The 21,637-nt window shown below is 64.4% G+C and overlaps 2 protein-coding genes across 2 annotated transcripts; one reads left to right on the top strand and one right to left on the bottom strand.

The window, feature by feature from the left end:
* The first annotated feature begins 9,313 nt into the window (after positions 1-9,313).
* On the top strand, positions 9,314-14,695 carry CYP27A1 (cytochrome P450 family 27 subfamily A member 1). Its single transcript, XM_074145706.1, has 9 exons — positions 9,314-9,532; positions 11,628-11,818; positions 12,077-12,276; positions 12,360-12,557; positions 12,697-12,857; positions 13,209-13,375; positions 13,652-13,733; positions 13,827-14,027; positions 14,124-14,695. The coding sequence occupies exons 1-9, from the start codon at positions 9,314-9,316 to the stop codon at positions 14,247-14,249; spliced, it is 1,545 nt and encodes a 514-aa protein (XP_074001807.1). The 3' UTR covers positions 14,250-14,695.
* An 822-nt stretch (positions 14,696-15,517) lies between these two features.
* On the bottom strand, positions 15,518-21,002 carry PRKAG3 (protein kinase AMP-activated non-catalytic subunit gamma 3). Its single transcript, XM_074145918.1, has 13 exons — positions 20,970-21,002; positions 20,005-20,044; positions 19,482-19,732; positions 19,315-19,396; positions 19,169-19,227; positions 18,828-18,873; positions 18,663-18,717; positions 18,442-18,568; positions 18,173-18,338; positions 17,962-17,999; positions 17,599-17,745; positions 17,350-17,519; positions 15,518-16,151 (listed from the first exon to the last, which is right to left on the bottom strand). The coding sequence occupies exons 1-12, from the start codon at positions 21,000-21,002 to the stop codon at positions 17,403-17,405; spliced, it is 1,161 nt and encodes a 386-aa protein (XP_074002019.1). The 3' UTR covers positions 15,518-16,151; positions 17,350-17,402.
* Between the last annotated feature and the right edge of the window lie 635 nt (positions 21,003-21,637).

Genomic DNA, 21,637 nt, shown 5'->3' with positions numbered 1-21,637 from the left:
CCTGCCAGGGTTCGAGGCGGGGGGGGGGAGCGCCGAGCCCCCTCCGCGCCCCCCGCGGGGAGCCGTGCAGCTGGGCTCGCCGCCGCCCCGAGAGTCCGGCCGGGGCCCCGGCGGGTGGGTGCCCGCTGCCTGCCTCCGCCGGGCCGGGGCGGGCGGGCACCGCGGCCGGCGGGGCTGGGCTGGGCTGGGGCTGGGCTGGGCAGGCACCTCCGGGCGGCTGGAGCGCGGCGCGGAGGCTGCTCCGGAGAAGGAGGAGGAGGAGGGACGGGGCTGCGAAAGCATCTGCCTCCGACAGGGAAACCGGAGCCCGGGGGGACGGACAGGGCGGGCCGGGCGGGGGGACTCCTGGGTGCCAAGCTCGGCTCCTGGCGCTCAGACACGGCCACGGCGTGGGCACGGGCACGCTCCGGCAGCGGGATGGTGGCCGCGCACTGCCCGGCCACCGTGTCGTGCCACCGCGCTTGGACACGCACCAATTTAGCAGGGTCTGGCTGGCACAGCCCTGTCCTCCGCAGCCCTGGGGACCTGGCACAGCCTGCCTGGCATGGACCGGCTCAGCCCTGCAGCACTTGTGGGACCGTGCCTGGCACGGCACTGTGCGGTTCCACTCAGGGTCCTGGCATGGTCCTGCAAACTTGACCCAGCTTCAAAGTCCCCGGTACCTGCCCATTGCTCTCCTGCCCAACCCTGACATCCCTGGCATGGCCTTGCCCAAACTTGGTGCCCCTGTGTTGCCCCCCAGCACAGCCCTGCATGGTTCCTGTCCATGTACTGGGTCCACCTGGCTCAAGCCTGGCTCTGTGGTGCTGCCTGCCCTCAGACCAGTTTGTCCTGCCTGGGGACAGTGGAGGAATGACCCCCGCCAAGCATCTCCAACTCCTTGGCTCCAACTCCTCTGAGGAGACAGCCCTGGGGCAGGGGGACACGCAGGTGGGAGCAAGCCCCAGGAGCAAAGAGACCGGTTGAAGAGTGCAGGGAGGGTCGGCTTGTTTACAGTGATCTCATCTCAGGTGCAGCCAGGACGCAGGAGGGAGACAGCCCCCAGCATCGGATCACATCGGGCAGCAGGAGCTGCCTGGGGCAGGAGGAAGCTGAGGGGCCTGGGAGGTAGCGGGGAGCCACACCAGGGCTGGACAGATGGGGACAGGAGGACCCAGTGCCCCTAGGCTGCCATCCCAGTTTCATCCCCCCTGTGCAGCTTTGGGAATGGTTTCCCAGGGCCCTGGGTCTCCTCTTCCTCTTGCACCATCCATGACTCACAGCAGAGCTTGGGGATGCAGCTCCCAGCCCTGCAACATCGGGGCCACAAATCCTGGGACTGGGACAGCCACCTTGGGGGACCCTGATCCACCTCTGCACCCACCTCCGCTGAGCATCCATCCAGACCACTGGGTTAAAACAGGGTGTCTGCTACCGGTGATGGGTAAAGCAGAGCACCCTCACTGCTGCTGAGCTCACCCCTCCTTCCAGGGAAGATCTAGGCTCTGTCCCCCTTCCTGGGAGGGCACCACCCCCCATCTCCTGCCCATCTCTAGCCCCTGGCTTGCCCATCAGTGCTCCCCTTGCTCCCATCATCAGTGGCTTCTCCCCTTCACTTGGGCACATTCGCTCCCTGGCAGCAGCATTTGGTGGTGAATGACTTCGGGTTTATCTGCAACTTGGCACAGTTCTCCTCTCCCTCCTGAGTGTAGGAGGTAAGAGACTCCCACCACCTTCAGAGGTTTCCAACCAGCTCCTTCCCTGCCCTTCCACACAGGGATTGGGCTACCAGTCTGCACCCTTGGCATGATGGCCAGGATTGAGCTGTCCTGGCCGCAGCAAGGAGAAACGGGGACATTTCCTGAGCTGGGCATTGCATCTGGGCCGCTGCATCATGTTCAGTCCCCAGGGGTCTTTTCCCCCACCAGCTTCCAACCTTCCTGCCCCACGGAAACCCCATTGTCTCAAATCTAGAGGGGGGAAGTCAGCAACAGGCAGCTCTTGGGGAGGGGACATCCCTGCCAAGGCCAGGGACAGGCTGACACCAAGCCCGGGGCCCCAGCCCCTGCGGGCAAAGCTCCATGGCGGCTCGCTGCAACACATGGCTCATCTGCCGGCGTGTTGAAAGTGCCTGTTGTCCCTCCGCCCCGAGCGCCCAGCCTCCTTGCAAAGGCGGCGCGGGGCAGGTGAGGAGCCTTTATCTGATTTCCTAAGGGCAGAAAAATCCCTTTGATTTTGCCCCGAAGAGGGGAGCAGGAGGAGGGGGAGCCCCGTCCCGGCGAGCAGGTGCGGCTGGCGCACAGCGACTCGCCTTGTCACGTCCCAGCTCCGTGCGAGGCAGGAGGGGGCCAGGGGGGGTCATGATGCCCTCAGCACGTGTAGGGGAACAGACCCCACCATCTGGGTCCTGCGGCGCAACCCTTTGAGATGGGTTGGGATGCGTGATGGCGGGATCCTTGCCTTCTGCCTGTATCAGGCGGGCTGGGACGAGGGGGATGGCTGGGGTTCACCCCTGCCTCCCAGATTTTCTCCCAATTGCATAAAAATCCCCCTTTAGCAAGGGGCAAAATGAGGCTTGGAGATGATGAGACCTGCTTAAGCAGCAGGAGGGGGTGATTGCCAGCTCCCCCCAGCTCCAGGACCAGCCTTGCTTACCCTCCTTTCTGCAAAAGGACCCAAGGGGCCACATCCTTCAGGGAGCAAGGCACAGTGGTGACACAGAGCCAGGGGTATGGGCGACAGGGATGCCACTGCCACCCCAAAGCAGCCTTCTCCACCGCAGCTGATCCTTTGTCTCTTCTTTCCTTTGCCTCTCACAGCTCGCCCCCCTGCTCCGGCTTTTGTGTTATTACAAATTATAAAACAATTTTTTCCTGCCGTCCCGCATTCTTCTGCCTCCTGCAAGAATTTTAATGTATTTATTTTTGCTATCAGGGGAAAGCGCCGTGTTCCTCGGCCACCCCCGGGCAGCCCCGGCCCCGCTTGGCCACTGATGGAAATTAATGATGGGGGATGCAGCAGGGGGTGGGGGGGCGTGGGGGGGGAGGAGCAGGCACCCCTGCACCCCAGCAGCAGAAAGGCGGGGGGACAGGTGTCCCGAGAGGCCAACTCTGAGTGCGGAGGATGGAGAGCCAGGCTGCGGCGGGGACTGGTGACAGGGCAGTGGGGGCTGGCACGGGGCTGGCCCCCAGGAGATGCTGCTGGTTCTGGGCTGGTGAGGGGGCGGCTGTTGGGTGGCTGGGCAGGGCAAAGGGGTGCTGTGCTGCAGGGTCCAGCTGCAGCGTGTGTGATGGGGAATCATGTCCCCATGTAGCAGCATGGCTTTGGGCTTCACTTGGGGAAGCAGAGATACCCTACCACAGACACCAACCCACTTTGACCTGTGCAAGAGCATCCGCAGCGGTCCCCACACTGCTCCTGAGACAAAACGCCCCCCAAATGCCCCATCCTGCTTGGGGACACAGACTCCCCCCACCAACCTCCCTCTGCCCCTAAGCCTGTGCTCCAGTGCTGCACTGAGCTCTGGCTCTTGCTCCCCACCGTGTGGCCCCAAGGACAGGCATGGGGGTGCCCCACTCCCCCAGCTCCCCCCAGCCGCAAGACTGGGGGGGTTCTGGCTGCTGGGAGGCAGCGGACGGGGGGAGGAAGGAACTGGCCCTTCCCGCTGCGGGGAAAGCACGGCGATTTCCAACCCAAACACCCCGGCGCTCAGCAGCCGCATACTTTCCCAGCGTCCCTCCCCTCCTTTATTCCCGAGGACATTGGCGATCAAACCCAGGTTGGCCCCATCTCCCGCTCCTGCAGTGAGGTCATCGAGCTGTGTTTGTGACATCCCGGCGTCTCCATGGCAGCGCGCTGTGATGTCATAAGCCCAGGGTTGCGACCTCACGGCAGGAGGACAATGATCTTATTAAAACAACATGGTCCCCGTCCGTGGCCGCTCGGGGCCAGGGGACTCCAGTGCAGGGTAGCGGCCAGCGGAGGGACTGGTGACAGCCAGGGAGACGCCAGAGATGGAGCCCTCCCTGGGGTTGTGTCACCAGTGGGGGCTGGCGGTGACATGGGGCACAATCCAGTGCCCAAAGCAGAGGGCAGCCTGACCAATGCAAACACACAACCCACGTGGTGCTGAGGTGACAGTGAATTTGGGGACAGCCATGCCAGGGCTCACTGCTCAGGGGGTCTCCCCGGGCTCAGCCATGGCAGTGCCCACAGTCAGGGCCGAGTGTCTGGGGCCTTATCGGGGCGCAGAGCCCTTTCATGTCGGGCTGGCGGGTGGCGAGCAGAGCTGACGAGGACCTGTCCCCAGATCAGAGCCGCCCGGTGCTGACAGCGACCGCGGGGCCCGTTCTTAAATTAGATGGGTCCCCCGCCTCCCCCTGGCCAGCACTCCTAGCCCCTGCCCCATGGCCAGCCCCACGGCCAGGCACAGCCTGGGACATCCCCATCATCTGCATGGCCAGCAGGTCCCACACACACGTGCTCACACACATGGTCACACAGTCAAGAAGGGCTATTTGGTGGCCAGACATCGCTCAGACACTGTCAGAGAGGTGACGGATGGATGAAGGGGTGAATGGGAGGATGGACAAACGGATGGGTGGGTGGCTAGCTGGAGGGATGGGCAGGTAAGTGTGTGGATGGATGGGAAGAGGGATGCACATGTTTGTCGATGGATGGATGGGTGAGTGCTCAGGCAGGTCAGTAGATGGATGGAGAGATGGTTGTGGGATAGAAAGCTGCATGCAAGTGTGGATGGATGGATGGATGGATGGATGGATGGATGGATGGATGAACGGACAGACTGACGGATGGCCCTTAGTGAGCCACTATGGCTCTGGATGTGATTGCTCTTTCCCAACAGCCTCAGTTTCATGCACCAGCAGAAAAGGCCCAGCTCTGTCCTGGGAGAGGACGGAACATCCATGTCCCAAGGGGAGAAAATTTGCCTTTCTTGCTGAGCAACGGCTCGAGGGCCTGACCTTGTGCCGCTGCAGCAGTTCACCCTCACTGCTACTACAGGATCTGCTCTCCACAGCCCAGAGGGGAAACTGAGGCCAGAGGTGACCCGCCTGCAGTGCAGCGGAGCTGAAACTACCCCTCTCCGGGCAGGCACAGCGCTGTGGCCAGTCCTGCTCCCTCCAGTTCCCTCCACATCCGTCCGGCCAGCCATGGGAAGGACATACATTGCTTGGGCTGGGAGCAATGCCGTTGGGAGGGGGTGTCCTTGGGCCCCCGCGGGCAGTAAACATGATGTCATGTGGCAGCGTACACAGCCCGCTCTGTGCGCGGGTCCCCGAATGGGCTTCACAAGTCCTGCGTGGGAGGCATCGACCGTGGCCCACAGCCAAGGGAACTGGAGTCGGGAGATAAAATCAGGTTTGCTTTGGGCTGGAGCAAACAGCCTTTCGCAGGAGGAGTAAGGGACAAGGAGAGTGGCTGGATGGGCGAGGACACCTCCCCACGTCGGAGGGCTTGGTGGGGAGCAGAGGCGATGGGGGACACCCCAGCAAAGCCCAGCACTGGTCTTGCCAGTCCCAGGTCGGCTCCCTTCACGCCTACTTGACTTAGAATAACTCTGTAGGCACTTGAAGTCACTAATCAGCCCGGACCACTTGAGAGCAGCCCGGGGCTGCCTCCCGTCTCCAGCGATAACGGGCCGCCAGCCCCGGGCTCACTCATGCGTCCCACTCCCATGTCCTCGGGGAAAGGTCCTGGCCTGCCAGCGTCCTGCGGGGCACAGAGCAAGGGGAGCTTGGAGCAGAGGTCACCACTGGGTGCTGAGCTGTGTGTTGGGAGGGGGAACAGGACACACTATGGTGCTGGTTGATGTACCTTTTGTTTCAAAAGCTATGTGCTGTCTCCAAGCCCCTGCCCAGATTCGAGGGGTCAGACAGAGAGAAACAAGGGTATAGGGACCTTTGGGAGAAAGACAAGAGGGTCCCACTTGAACCTTCTATGTGGAAGAGAAGCAGCTGGCTGCAGGCCTGGGATATGTCCCCATCCCTCTGGATCTCTCCATGTCCCCCGTGTGCAGCTCCGCTGGTCCCAGCATGGCTCATGACTCAGGCAGTGACAGTGTGGTGACACACAGCTGGCTTGATGGGCCATCTCCAGTTTAATGCTATGGGCTGTTTACAGTTCCCGGGACCCAGAGCTCAGCCTTCTCACAGCCTGGGCTTTTCTGGGGGTGAGTCAGGGGATGCCGTCCCCTGGGGTATCCTGCTCCCCCGGCTGTGGGAGAGCAAAGGGGGATTAGCAGATGCAGCCCTGGGAAAAGTTTCCAGCTCCTGGGAGACACTGCATAAGTCACGTAAAGAAGCTGTCGCTCTGTCCCAGCAGCCAGGACCCTCTGTGTTGGGGGCAGCACCCTGTGAGCAGTGTGTGGTGGTGGGTGGGTTGAGGATCTCCTTGCAGAGGGGCACAGCAGTGAGGGGGTCCCAACAGTGCCTGCCCCTGCACCTGCAGGTCCCACGGGTGAGGTGATGTCGTACCTGATGGTGTGGCTGTGGGAGGAGTGGAGTCACAACATCGCTGGGAGAGGGGGACACGCAGGATGGGACCTGCCACCCCAGGATACCCTCCCCATCATCATGGATAAACGCAGCGTTCACTCTTCTGCTCCTGCACTGCTTTGTCACCAAGCTGGGGCCAGGGCTGGCCCCACACTGGGGGTCCCTGGCTCCCCGGGAGCTGGCGATGTCCCCGGCTCCCCGCGGCATCGTCCAGCTGCGGATGTGTCATGGCCCAGCCGCTTCCCTTCGGAAGTCTCCATCGGGCGGCTCGGGGGGGGGGCTGACTCACCCGTCCCCCCCGCCCCGCTTCCCGCACGGCCTCCCCCACAGCCCTGGCATCCCGCCCCGGCGGAGCCCCCGGTCGGCCCCGCCGCTGCTGCCCGCGGTCGGAGGGCGGGCAGCACAGCCTAGCGGCGGGAGCTGGAAGGAACAGGGCTGCCGGTCCCCCCTCGCCAACACCTCCCTGCCCCGGCCGGGCCGCGGGGTCTGCGAGGACCGGGCCGGGAAGCCGCTGCGGTGGTACAGCTTCCACAGGGCCGTGTGAGAGGTCCTGCACCCGGGTCGGGGCAACCCCGGTACCAGCACAGGCCAGATCCACAGGCATCCACAGGCATCCACGGGCCAGATGGATGGGTGGGAAGGTGGATGGATGGATGGATGGATGGATGGATGGATGGATGGAGAGCAGCCCTGTGGAGAAGTATTTGGGGATACTGATGGATTAAAAATGGGACTTGAGCCGTCAATGTGTGCTTGTAGCCCAGAAAGCTGATTGTTTCTAGGACTGCAAAACAAGAAGCGTGGCCAGCAGGGTAAGGGAGGGGATTCTCCCCCTCCACTCCACTCTCACGAGACCCCACCTGGAGTAGTGTGTCCAGTTCTGGGGTCCCCAGGATAAGAAAGACTCGAGCAGGTCCGAAAGAGGGCCACAAAAGCAGTCAGTGGGCTGCAACACCTCTTCTATTGAGAAAGGCTGAGAGAGTTGGGATTGTTCAGCCTGGAGAAGAGAAGGCTCTGGAAAGACCTTATTGCAGCCATCCAAAATGTATAAAGGGACTTATGAGAAAGATGGAAAAAGACTTTTTACTGTTTCTGCAATACTACTGTTTTGGTTTTAAACTGAAAGAGGGGGCAGGGTTCCACTGCCCAGCAAAGGGAAATGGAGAGAGAGCCGGCTGGGAGAGACCGACGCATCTCCGGCGGCAGGGAGTGAGAGCCGCGGGGTGGCTGGGTGACAGGCTGGCACACCCCGAGCAGGGCCGGGGTCTGGGCTCTGCCCCTGCCCCCGGCTCTGGGCCCGGCTGGGGCAGGGCGAGCTGCAGAGCTGGCTGTGAGCAGCCATGAGATGGCGGCAGGAGCTCACGCTTGGCTGTCCCAGCCCGGGGAGCCTCACGGGTGTCTGCAGGAACAGAGGTGCCCGCATCCTGCACCGCCAGCCCCGGCCCCGCCGGCAGGGAGCATGTCGGGCACCAGCCTGGGACATCCCCCGTCCCCCAGTGAGGCAGGGCCGAGAGAGACAACAGGGGACAAACCCTCCCTATCACAGAATCACAGAATCCAGGACCTTGTCCGGGACCTTGAACCCACTGCTCGATAAAGGTGGTTAATGATCAGTGCTGGGATGTCCTAGCCAGAGGCAGGCTGCCCGCTGCCCCACAAGTGACACCAGGGCAGAGCAGTGCCCTGCCCCACAGCACCAGGACCTGGTGGCAGTGACAGGCTAGCCAGAGGGGACATGCCCTGCACCCATGGCTCTGGACACTACCATAGCAGAGCCCTGCTTGTGGGCTAGACAGACTGGCCTGCACCAAGTCAGGCAGGAGCTGGTGCCATGCTCTCCCTGGCGCAATGACAAATCAGACCCACCTCCACTTGGGTTGCCAGCTACTACACTGGGCACACCAAGGTCTTTCCATCTGGGTTCCTGGCTGGCAGCATACAGAAGAAGTGCTGATAGAGGTCCTGGGACAGCTTGGACCCAGCTCCCTGTGGCATCATCCTGCGCTGCAGGGGGACAAGGCAGGGACAGGGGCATGACAGGCAGGGGACAAGGCAGGGTAGGAGGGCTCAGGCCAGGAGTGGCAGCAGCCCTGAAGAGCAGGCCCAGTGGTGAGCCTCGTGCCACTGGGGTGTGCAGGGTCTGGGGTGCGGTACCCTGTGCCAGTGTGCAATGCCGGTGCCGGCACATGATGTGTGGTGCCTGGTCAGCCGTGCCTGGTGCTCACTGCCCATGTGCAATGCTTGGCACCGGTGCTGGTGCCAGTGCCACACACTACGTCGTGCCCAGGGTGCTGTACCTGCCTCACCGTGCCAGTGCTGGCTGTGAGCTGCCTGGTGCACGGTACCATTGAGTAGTGTACAGCCCGTGGCACCCAGTACCAGGTACGTAGCACTGGGTGATGCTGATGCCAGGTCCTGGTACCTAGCACCCAGTGCCTGCTGTGTGATGCCCGGTGTACGGTACTCAGTGTATGGCATATGGTACCTGGTGTGCTAGAACCGGTAACCGGTACGCTGTAGCCGGTATCCATGGCCTGCTAGCAGGTGTGCAGTAGCTGGCACAAGGTGCCCAGTACACGCTGCCCGGTGCCCGGTCCCCGCTGTGCAGCAGCCAGTACCCCATCCCCTGCACGCAGCACCCGGTACCGGGGCTGGTATCCAGTGCGCAGCACCCGCTGCGCGATGCTCGGCTCCCGGTGCCCGGTGCCGGTGCCCGGTTGTCGCCTCCGCACCGCCCCCCGGTGCCGCCTCCGGTGCCGCCCCCCCGCCGCCCCCGGTGCCTCCCCGCCCCGCCCCGTCCCGTGCGCTGCCGACGGAGCATGGCGGGGCCGAGCGGCGGGGCCCGGCGGTCGCTGCTGCCGCTGCTCCTGCACCCCCGCCCGCCGCCGCCGCCGCCGCGCAGGACCGGGGGCTCGGCGGCGGCGGCGGCGGGGCCGGCGCGGCTGAAGGGACCGGAGGAGCTACCGGGGCCGGGGCTGCTCCGGACTTTCGTCTGGCTCTTCCTGCGCGGCTACCTGCTGCACACCCACCGGCTCCAGGTGCGCCGGGGCAGCCCGGCCCGGAGGGCGGCGGGGGGGTCGAGGGTGCGCGGGGGTCTGGGGACCCTGCACGGGGACGTGGAGGTGCGGGGGCTGAGAGGGGTGCGTGGGATGGAGGGGCTCCCGGGTGGGCTGCGAGGAGGGTGCTGCGCGTGGGGAGGGGGCTTTGCGAGGGGGAGAGTGGGTGCGTGCTGCGGGCAGGGTGAGATGGGCTCCGGGAGCGGGGGGGGAGCAGCCTACAAGTGACGGCAGGGAGTTGAGCGGGGGCGGTGGGGCGAGGGAGAGGAGGGGTTGGGCGGTGGGGAGCACCCCTCCATCGCGGGGTAACGCTGGGGTTAGCAGCAGAGAGAGAACCTTGTGGCCCCGGGAGGGTCCTGCCAGCCCAGGGCTGCTCCAGCATCCCCCGGGCCAGCCGGGCAGCCGAGGGCAAAGGTTCGGGGGCGGCTCACAGGGTCCTGGCATCCCTGGGCAGCCCGAGCTGCCCTGGCCATGACAAGCCGGAGGGGCTGTGGTTTGGGGGGCAGGCAGCTGGGCAGGTGTTTGGGCAGATGGTACCCAGACAGGCAGGGGAGGGGTGGGCAGAGGTGTTTGTTTTCTTCTGTCAACACTTCCTCATACGTCGGATGAAGCAAGCGATGGGTTTGGCTGGCCGCGAGCCAGGCGGCATCTTCCAGCGCCCTGGAGCTCTGACCGGCCGGGAGGAGAGTGCAGGAACAGGCCTCCCCAGCACCACAGAGCACTGGGCACGGGTGCTGCTGTTTGGAGAAAGGGCTGTCACAGGGCAGCAGTGTCTCGGGGAGCAGGCATGGGAGCTCCCTACTGCTCCCTCCTGCCTTTGGGGCTCCGAGAGTGGCCCGGCTTAGCAGACAGATGCCCACATGTTCTGGAGGTGCCTTTCCTTGGATCCCGGCAGCTCCAGCGTCAGCCCTGCTCTCCCAGTCCTGCTCTCCCGGGGTCCTGGCTGCCAGCAGACACCGGTGGGCAGGCTTCAGCCTGGGCCACGGCTGCCCACGGCCCCACACAGCGTGTTCGCCCAGCAAGCCGCCTGCGGCACCGGGGCAGCCGTCCCTCCCCCTCCTCCTGCCACCACACACGAAGAACGTCTCCCCGCGGTGACGAATCCAGCTGAATCCGGGCGCAGGCTGCGATGCAGTCAGTCACCAAGGGAGATTGTACCACGTGCATCCCCGCAGCCACGGGGAACGGGTACCAGGGCTTCCTGGCTAGGTCCCCCCCAGCCCCCCGAGCTTGGCCCTGCTCCACAGAGGCTCTGGCGGTGCCTGGGTGGGATGGAAAGCACCCTTGGACATGGCTCTGTGCAGATCCAGTTGCTAAGGGGTGCCCAGCTGCCCCGAGGGATGCGCTCGGGGGTCACAGTGCTCCCCAGTGGGGAGGGAGGCATCGCACCCCTGGGTGTGGCCAAGGAGAGGGGAGCTGTGGCCAGCAGAACCCAGAGCGGGGCTGGTGGATGTCTCCTAGCTGGCTTGTGAGCCCATGGCCCCCCGGCCATGCCCCAGGGGTGGCAGGCTGCCCTGGGAGCAGCTCAGTCCTGCCCTCCCACCGCTGATCATTAACCACCCTTATCGGGTGGTGGGTTCAAGGACCCACCTAGGGACTGTTGCCCCCAGGTTGAGCAGAGCATGGCTGGGGCCATGCTGGAAGCAGTGGGGCTTGAACCTTTTGACAGACACTGCGATGTCCCTGCATCTCAGCAGAGCCCTGCGCTTGGCAGTTATCCCTGTCCCTGCTGTCCCCGCTTTGTCTTGCTTGCCCACAAGACCCACCAGACCCTCTGTGCATCTCTGGGGTGGGTGAGGGATGTGCCAGCCTTTGCCAGGGGTCAATGCCTGGTGCACTTAGTGCTGGCAGAGGACATGAACCTGGAGGCACCAGCCTGGGCCACCTGCAGAGCACTTCAAGGATGGTGCCAGCTTGGGGGTTGTCGGAGCTTGGGCCGAGCTGGTGCTGAAGGGTCCCCAGGATGGGTGCAGGGCATGCTGGACACAGGCAGGGCAGCATCGGGGCAGGGAGGGACTGATCCTGCCACAGTGCTGGCCACATCCCATTCACCCTGCTGTGCTCTGGTGCATCCCAGCTGATGTCCCGGCGCATTTATGGCCCTATCTGGAAGTCGACCTTCGGGCATTATGAGAACATTAACATTGGGAGCCCGGTGGTGCTGGAGCAGCTGCTACGGCAGGAGGGCAAGTACCCCATGCGGAGCGACATGGCCCTGTGGAAGGAGCACCGGGACACCCGACGCCTGCCCTATGGACCCTTCACTGAGTGAGTCCTGCCCTGGCTGCGCTCTGTGGGGTGGCATGTGGCTCCTGTCCTTTCCCCGGGTGGCAGCTCACATTGTTCCCTCTTCTGCAAGCAGCGTGTTCCCCCACAAGCAGAAGGGCATGGCCATGGGGGGGGTGGAAAGACCCTCAGGATGGTTCCAGCCTGGCGCGGGGAGGATGCCCCCAGGGACTGGGAAACTTGCCAGCCACTGCCCTCTGCCCGGCCGTGTCCCTGGTGCTGAGCCCCGTCCCCGTGCAGGGAAGGGGAGCGCTGGTACCGCCTGCGCCAGGTCCTCAACAAGCGGCTGCTGAAGCCCTCGGAGGCGGTGCTGTACGCGGACGCCATCGGGGAGGTGGTATCGGACCTGATGGTGCGGCTGCGGGACGAGCGGAGCCGCAGCCCCTCGGGGGTGCTGGTGGGGGACGTGGCCAACCTGCTCTACCGCTTCGCCCTGGAAGGTAGGGGTGTCCTCCCCCTTGCCCCCACCCTGCCCCACTCTTCCCATCCCCACAGGGGTCTGGATGAGGCCTTTCCCCCACAGGGATCTCCTATATCCTCTTCGAGACCCGCATTGGGTGCCTGAAGCAGCAGGTCCCCGCCGAGACCCAGCGCTTCATCGACTCCATCAACCTCATGTTCAAGAACTCCATCTTTGCCACTGTCCTGCCCCGATGGAGCCGCAAGGTGCTGCCCTACTGGGACCGCTACTTGAACAGCTGGGACACCATCTTTGCCTTTGGTGAGTGGTGATGATGGGGAGCCCGCACGGTGGGATTGAATTCCCTAAGGACCTTCAAAGGTGGGGCAGTCCTCAGCCTCGTGTCCTTTTGGCCACCCTCGCTCTTGTCAGTGCTGGGTCCCACTCTCTGTCCCTACAGGCAAGACTCTGATTGACCGAAAGATGGAGGAGCTGGAGGGGCAGGTGGAGCGGGGCAAGGAGGTGTCTGGCTACCTGAGCTACCTGCTGGCCAGCGGCAGGCTCAGCCTGGATGAGGTCTATGGCAGCGTGGCCGAGCTGCTGCTGGCTGGCGTGGACACGGTGAGAGCCGGGCAGTTGCCACCCGAGGGATCCCCGCTGAGCTCCGTGCTGTGGGGGAGCCACGGGGCCATGCTCAGCTGTACTCCCCAGCCCCTGCAAGCTCTGGGCTGGTAGTTGTGGGGGCTGGTAGATGCCCCACAGGGGCAAACCCTCAGGGATCGGTCAGCACAGACTGTGTTCTCCGCTCTGCTCCCTGCCTCAGTTTCCCCAGTGCTCACTGCCCCTAACCCCTGGCTTCCCTGCGCACCAGGGCAGGGGCTGCCTGGTGCCATCCTGGTGCCACACTTGGCACAAGGCTGTTTGGGTACTGGTCCCATCTCCCTCACTCGTCTCTGTGCTCTCCTCCCCCAGACCTCCAACACGCTGTCCTGGGCCCTGTACCACCTCTCCCGGGATCCAGGCATCCAGGAGACCCTGTACCAGGAGCTGAAAGCCGTGGTGCCTGCCGACCGGTATCCTGGTGCTGAGGATATCCCCAAGATGCCAATGCTTCGGGCTGTTATCAAGGAGACGCTGAGGTACAGCCCAGCCTTGCCCCTGCCCCAGGGTCCCTGTCACCGGCCCCTTCCCCAGGGGCAGTCCCTTCTTCCCCGATGTTGGGGGATGCACCAGCCAGAGAAAGTGCAGGGCTGGATTTCAGTCCCTCGGGTCCACATCCATCCACCTCCTCCCTGGGGAGAGGGACGCAGCTGCTGAGCAGTGGGAGATGCTCCCCCTTGTCCTGCCTTTGGCTCCTTCCCCTTGGGGTTCCCTGGATGGGTCCTGCTCCCCTACTAACTCTCCCCATATTCCAGGGTCTACCCCGTGGTGCCCACCAACGCCAGGGTCTTCTATGAGAAGGACATTGTCATCGGAGACTACCTCTTCCCCAAGAACGTGAGTGGGGACCGTGCCATGGGGACCCCCTGCTGCGCTCAGTGGGGCCTGGTGGGGGTCATTAACCTCCCCCCCCGCCTTCTTGCCTTGCAGACCCTCTTTGTCCTGGCGCACTACGCGATGTCCCACGATGAGACCTACTTCCCCGAGCCCGAGCGGTTCCTGCCCCAGCGCTGGCTCCGGGGCCATGGTTCCCCCCACCACCCCTTCAGCTCCATTCCCTTTGGCTACGGGGTCCGCGCTTGCGTTGGCCGCCGCATCGCTGAGCTGGAGATGCACCTGGCCCTCGCCAGGGTGAGTAGAGATACCCCCACCCTGGGTAACTTGCCACAAGTTGGGATGGGGACCTCAGGGGGTCCCTGAGGCACTGCCACCCCCTTCTCCCTGCAGATCATCCAGGCTTTCGAAGTGCGACCGGACCCCCGCGGTGTGGAGGTGACATCCGTGTCCCGCATCGTCCTGGTGGCCGACAAGCCCATCAACCTGGAGTTCATTGCTCGCCCGGGGGCCCCCTGACTGCGCACCCACCCTGGGCACCAAGCGGGGACCCCTGCTGCCCCACGAGGAGGGGCAGGAAGGGAAACCCACCCTCGCACCCACCCTCTGCCTGACTGGGGCCGGGGGGGCTCCCAGCCCCACTGTGGGGAAGGTGGGGGGGAATGAGAGATGCCTCCAAATTGCCCCTGGGGCACTAGTGTCCCCCTACCCCGAATCAGCAGGAGGCTTGGGGACCTGCTGTGCCTTTCACATGCTGGGAGGGGTTATGTCTCCCCCCCCATCCCGTGCCCAGCTGGGCTGTGTCGGGGAGCCGGGAGCTCTGCCGGGGTTGGGGGGGTATGCGGGGAGGGGGCTTGCAGCCGTTCGGTGTCTCCTTCGTCCCGTCCTTGTGTAGCTGCGCGTGGATCTGTGCCTGGAGCCAGGATGTCTGGGTCCTCTCTGAACAGCTGACCTTGGCCTCAGCTACCTCTCCGTGCCTCAGTTTCCCCCCTGCCTCCCTGGGGAGGGTTGAACTGCCAGAGGGGGTTTGGGGGTTGGAGCCAGCCCTGGCCCTGGGCAAGCAGAGCAATAACACAGCATGTCCCCCGAGATGGGGAGGGGGCCTGTCACCACTCAGTGCTGGCATCATGTCACCACCAGGCGCTGGCAGGGCCGGCCGCCACATGGGGGGGTGTGGAGCACCCGAGACCTTTTGCTATCAGCCGTTATTTCACCGAGATGCTGATATGGGGGCGCGGGAACGGGGGCAGGACTCGCTCCAGGCAAATCAGCAGAGAGCATCAGTTCGGCTCCCCCGGTCCCCAATCTGGCTGTCACTCAGGGCCATTGCAGGGGCTCAGAGCTGGCAGCAGCCACAGGCAGGGGATGCGTTGCTACTTGCTTGAGTTCCTGGAGGACTGGGGTACAGTACACCCCCATGGTGAACCCCCCCCTCACCTTCTTGCTGCTGGTGAGCCTAGCTGGACTGGGGGCAAGCAGCAGGCAGAAACCCTGCTGGCACCAAGGCTGCTGTGCCCAGCATGTCCCTGAGGGGAACCACTAACCACTGCCACGGTGGAGCCATCAAGGTTATATGACCTATGGTAAGCCAATGTCCCCATCCCCCTGGCTCTACCCCGATGGGCAGACGTGCCACCCTCTGCTCACACCACCCTCGCTGAAGCTCCAGGTGGGCATCCCAGGCTGGGTGCCCCAGCTCTGCCCAGCAGCTGGCATCGCCTCCCCAGACTGCCTCTTCAGAAGAGCCATGCCCGACTGCACCCCAGAAAAACGGGGCAGCAGTTCCTGGAGCAGGCTGCTTTATTTATTACAACAAAGCTGAACAGACTAGCAAATAAATAAATACCCCCCCCCGCCCACCCCAAAACATGCACAGGGTCCCCATGCAAGTGCCCGCCCCGGCACCAGCTCCGGCACAGGCTGTGCCTCTGCCAGGATGCTCCAGCCCTGCGTGACCCTACAACAAAGCCTGTGTGTGCAGCTCAGCCTACGCTACCGGGCACCGGGTGCTGCCGGCAGGACCATGCTGGCCGCGGGGGAGCCGCAGCCACAGTGCTTGAATCCGGCAGCAGGATGGAAGAGGGGTGGCCGTGTCCTCTGGGGCCATGCAGGTCCCCGTGCCCAGCTGTGGGCATGACATGGCTCCTCGGGCACGGTGCCCATTGAGTTTCACTGTGTGCTCGCTGGCGGGAGGCACCCCCGGGTCCCCTTTTCCCTGCTCCCTGCCTCCCCGAGGCCGGCAGGATCTGGCCCCAGACTCAAGACGAGCCCCAGGACCGGGGCAGGCAGGCAGGCCCTCCCCATGGAGAGCCTCCAGGGCCCAAGCCTCCTTCCACGGCCCCAGGGCCATGCAAGAGACCCCTGTGTTGGACGAGATGACGGCACTTCCCTGGTGTCTTCAGAGTGAGAATCGGTCGATGCCTGAGGGGCAAGAGAGAACGTGAGGCCATAAAGTCCCCAGCAGGCACTGGTCCTGGGCTGGGCACCTTGCGGCATGGCCCTCCAACTTGCCCTGGTGGCCATGAAGACAGCAGGGTCTTGCCTCCATCCCTGGGTGCAAGCCCTGGAGTAGGAGGGGGGCGCTGGCCTGGAGGGGGACATCCCAGTGGCCCCCCCAGCAGCTCCCGGCACAGCCACCCCTGTGTGCAGCAGGGATGGGGTGAGTGAAGGCACCGTGGTGGGGAAATGGGGGGAGGTGTGTCCCACAGCTGGTGTGTCAACACACACGACCTCCCCAGTCCCTTTCTCCACGGAGCAACTGGGCATTGCTGGGGGAGTGGGTGGGCACAAGGGTGGCATGGAGTGGCCCAAGCTCATTCTCCACCATCACCCCAAAAAAGCATCATTACCTTTGGGAAGCAGCTGGACATTGGGGCCAGCTCCTCCACAGTTCACCCGTAAATGGGTGCCATGGTGGGTGCCAGTGCCATGCCCACCCATCACCAGTGAGGACTCACCAGGCAGTGGGTGAGCAGAGCCAGGCGCAGGTGGCCGGGCAGCACAGTCCCAGCGCAGCACAGGAGTGAGCCCCATCCCCATAACAAGCAGTTTCGGGGCCACCATGGGCAGAGGGGGCAGTGGGCTCTGCCAGCCATGGCCAATGGGTCAGCCACATTGTATACACAGCTAGTGGCAGGCAGCATGTCTGGGCTGTGCGAGTGGGGGGGGGGTCTGTCCCCTCTGTGTGTCTCCCCCCACCCCAGGAATGGCACTGGAGGGGCTCAGGCCTCAGGAGGGACAAGGTCAAAAAAGAGCTTTTGTCTTGGGGTGCATCACAGACTAAAACCCTCATCCAGGCCAAAGCGCAGGGACCTGCAAAACCTGCATCCCACATGCTGCCTGGGTGGGGACCTGGGGGTGTCTCTGTGGCATCCTTCCTCATGGACACGAGGGATCAGGACCCTGGAAGGTATCTCCTGTGATCCTTGTGTCCTCGGGGACAAGCAGCATCCAGGTCCTGCCACCCCGACCTGGGGTGCTGGACCCCAACCTCAGCCTCCTCCATCCCCTGGGGCAGATTTGGCTGAGGTGGAGGCCGATGGCCCGAGCGGGGAGGTGGGGGTGACCCAGCAGCGGGGAGGGGACAGGCACGCAGTGGCAGGGGATGGCGCCTACCTACCTGAAGTGGAAAGAAATGGAGGGTGCAAGTGGAGAAAGATGGAGCGTCACAGGCTAAGAGTTAAGAGCATCGATACCTGCAGGAGTGAGCACAAGGGCCTGGAGGATGTCGGAGAGGGAGACGATGCCCCGCGGGTACCGATTCTCATCCACCAGAACCAGGCGATGGACCTATGGATGCAGGCAGAGCATCACAGCCAGCTCAGGCAGCAGGGGGCTGGCGCTGGCATGAGGCATCCCAGCCGCTCACCTGCTCCTTGGCGATGCGGTCAATGATGTCCTCCATTGTTTCATGGGGGTAGCAGGTGAGGACCCCCTCCAGGCAGATGGTGCGTTGTCGCAGCGCCTCCCGCACACTGATGTCCAGGTTGTTGTAGGTCTTCTGGGCTGCCAGGTGCTGCAGGAGAGGTGGCTCCTCTCAGTGCCCCAACGTGTCCTCACACCCCGTTGTGCTGACACCAAGCCCCAGTGACACAGAGGGCAGATCTACACTGGCACGAGTATCAGCGTACTTGGGGCATGTTTGCATGGGCACAGGCAAGTGTGAGCACCCCACCAGCAGTGTGCAAGGGGCCACGGTCGTGCCAGGCATGCAAACACACAGGGTACTCACAATGACGTCGAACCGAGAGTAGAGGCCGACCACTTGCCCTGCAATGAGAGACAGTGCAGGGGCTGGGGAAGGGGCCCTGGGGACCACCCACCGTGCTCCCTCTGCATTTCAAGGGGCAGCCCAAGGGCCAGGAGGGGGGTTTTGGGTGGGGATGGGGCCGGAGCCACCGGCAGAGGGGGATGAGGGTGTTACTGGTCCCCTCCCCAGGTACCAGCATCGTTGATGACAGGCAGGGCAGAGACGCGGCGGTCCACAAAGATCTCCAGGGCAGTGTAGATGGGGGCGGTCTCAGGCACAACGGCCACATCACGGAAGGTGCCGACACACAGCTCCTGCACCGTTTTCTTCAGGAAGCGCGGCTTGGGAATGGTGGACCCCTGCGCCAGGGCAGGGCAGGGCTGGCACCTACACATACCTGACAACCTTGCTTGTGCCCCTACACAACCGCCGTGTGTGTGCACACGCGGCCTCAGCACTCACAAAGATGTGGAGGAACTTGAGGATGCGCTTGTGTGTCAGGATGTGCAAGACATTGCCCGAGATGGGCTCGATGACGGGCAGGCGATGGATCTTGTGCTTGATCAGGGAGTAGACAGCATCGAAGAGGCTGCGAGTGACAGGGACACCATGGGGGAAACAGGGCTGCATCCCAGCCACACGCCCCAATGGGATATGCTCTCTCCCAGTGGGTAGGTCCTCACCTATTGCTTGGGGAGATGTAGACCAGTGGCTTGAAGGAGCCCTGCAGGTACACCTCTGCCAAAGGAGAGAGGTGGGAGAGGGGGTATCCCGCACTCCTGGAGCCCAGCTCCGTGCTCTGTGTGACATCCCCAGCCCAGCTACCCCCATTGCCCCGAGTTTTTTACCTCTCCAGGTCTCAATCTTGTGCTCCTCCACCTCATAGATCTGAACCTGAGGGCAGGGAGATGCCCTGGTCATGGTGGCCCCATGGAGGACCGAGGGGGCTCTGGGGCACTCCCACTTCCCCGGGCATCCCACCCCATCACCCTGATCGCGGACCACATCTTGGGTGCTGGGCAGAGGGGCACCAAGCAGACACTGGGCTGGCCCAGAGCAGCCCCCAGTTATGGCCTAGTGATGAAGAGGGGACCAGGAGAGGGAAGAGAGGGGCCCGGGAGAGGTGGGGACAGCCCATGCCTGCCCCATGCTGACCCCTGACCCTCCGCACCCTCCCCACCACACTCACCAGGGGCGAGCGGTAGTAGCGGTGGAGGATGTTGATGAAGTCGGTGATGGTGAGCATCCCTGCGGAGACACATGGGGCTGGCAGCGCTGCCCACACCCCTTGCTGCCAGGCAGGGGAAGGGGTCAGGTGGCGCTGCCAGCACTCACCCACAAAGCTCTGTTTCTTGCTGTCCCAGAGCGGAGCGGCACGCACCCCGTTGGCCACCAGTGCCACGAAGGCTTTCTTGATCTGCCGGAAGAGTTGGAAGGGGGTCAGGGCATCCCTGAGCCTGCTCCCTGCCCTGCCTCTCCCTGCTGATCCCCTGCTTTGTCACCTCCAGGGAGATGTCGAAGACAACGAGCTTGCAGCTGGTGGGGACGGCGTCGTAGCAGCAGTGGCTCCTCAGGAAGTGCATGTAGACCTCAGCGTCAGGGGTCTGAAACTCGCTCTCTGGGCTCGGGCCCAGCCCCAGCATCTCATTGCCCAGTGTGAAGGTGACAGGTCTCGGGCTCCTCCGCTTGTCCTCTTCCTCCTCCTCTTCCTCCTCCTCCCCATCCTCTCTGGGGCACAGGGCCTCTGGGAACCCTGTGGGCAACCCCCCCCGCCCCCCGGCCCTGGCTGGTGAGCTGAGCTGCCGGGTCATAGTGCCCTCCTGCCTGAGGGGAGCAGGGGGGATGCTGAGGGAGAGGGTGCTCCCCACAGGCTCTCCAGCCTGGGGGCACCAGGAACTGCTGGGAAGGAGCTGAGGAGTGGGGCATCAAGGGGTATGGGCAGGGTGGGCAGAGGACCGACATGCTAATTGCATGAGTGAGCCAGCTCCCCCCTTCCTATGTGCCTCAGCACTGCCTGCTACCCACCTTTCTCCTCGGGGTGGGCAGTGGCATCCAGCAACGACACCTGAAGGGACACACAGCGAGGGGGAATCAGCAGAAGCCAGCCCAGCCTCTCCCCCACCCATGGGTGCTGTCTGCACCCACCCAGCTACCCCAGCCCCCCCTCAAGCCGGGCAGAGGGGACCATCCTTTCAGGGTGAGAATGCAGGCTGGGCTCAGCCCCCATCGCCTTGTGGAGTCGTGTGTCCCCCCCCAGCCAAAACCCCCAGAGCCTGCTGCCTCTGGTGGCTCCAGCCCAGGACACCCAGCTTGTCCCCACACTCTGTGGGGTGCAGCTGGGGTCCTCAGATCAGGGCAGGGGAGGGAGGACCCCCTGGCTCCTCTCTCCATTATCAGAGCCGAGTGCATCCCACAGCGGCTACACACCCATCATCTCCCTTCTCCAACCCCAAGGTGTAAATCCCGGTCCCGCTTCCTCCCGTGCCGGGAGCCCTGCCAGCCCCACCTGCCCTCCAGGGACCAGGTCTGCCCTGGGAGACCCTACAATAACAAGGGAGGCAGCCCCAGGTGGGACGGAGGTGAGCACAGCCATTCGGCTGACCTCGTGCCCCCTGGTCCCCAGGAGACCCTACCATAACAAAGCAGCACACGCGGTGGGAAGAGCAGCCCCGGACCACAAACCCGCTGGCAGAGCCAATGTTTACAAGCCACCCTACAATAACAAAGGCACGGGGACTGCTCCCTAAGGAGCCCAGAGCCAACCTCGGGAAGAGCCAACTCTATGCCAACACCCCCCAACCCTTCCCAAGGGGCTGGGGACAGCAGGAGCAGGCAGGCGGGTCAGACTGTGCTCCGTGTCCTTGTCCCCATGGCTGCCTGGCCGTGCGAAGGGGGCCGCCAGCCAGCCCCTCACGTCCCCCCACCCCGAGGGTGGCCTGTCCCCAAGCCGGGGACTGTCGGAACGGGCCCCCCACCCGCCCCGGCGGTACCTGGGGCGCGGTGGGGCCGGGGAGTCGCTCCATGCTGACTGCGGGGCAGCGCTGCTATTCTGGGCCCGCGGCTGGCGGGGCCCTGGCAGATAGGGTGTCAGCGAGCAATGCCAGCCATGCCCCCGCCACCGCCACCGCGGGGGGGGGGGGGGGGAGACACACACGCACCGCCGCCACCGCCGTGCAGCGCCCGAAGCCACGGCGCCACCCCGCGACCCCCCGGCACCGGGCCGGAGGGGGGCGGCCGCCGCCCCGGGGACAGGGCCGGCCCTGGGGACGCTGGAGGAGGGCTGCAGCCAGAGCAGCTGGGGACCCCCTGTCCCCCTTTGCTGCCGCGACCCTGCCCCTGCCCGGGGTCCTGCTGCCGTTCAGCCGTCCCCGGCCACTCCGGGTCTCACGGTGGGGACAGCCCACGATGGCCGGGGAACCTCCTTCTTCGCCCGCCGGGCCACCCCCTCCCCGCCCGCCCGCCCTCCCTCCGCTCGCTCCCGGCTCCATTTCTATTTCAGGAAGGTTCAAATATCCCCTTGGCCGGCTGCCGTGGCGGCCAGGGAGCAGCCGTGGGCGAGCTGGCTGGTGGCTGCTGGGCCAAGGGGACAAAGTGGCTCCAGCTGACTCCCGGGGGACAGCTGGGCCCTGGCCCGTGATGGGGTGCAAGGAGCAAAATC

The sequence above is a fragment of the Numenius arquata genome, chromosome 3 (assembly GCF_964106895.1).
Source record: "Numenius arquata chromosome 3, bNumArq3.hap1.1, whole genome shotgun sequence".
In the NCBI taxonomy this organism is placed as follows: domain Eukaryota; kingdom Metazoa; phylum Chordata; class Aves; order Charadriiformes; family Scolopacidae; genus Numenius; species Numenius arquata.
This window is presented reverse-complemented; position numbering and strand designations above follow the sequence as displayed.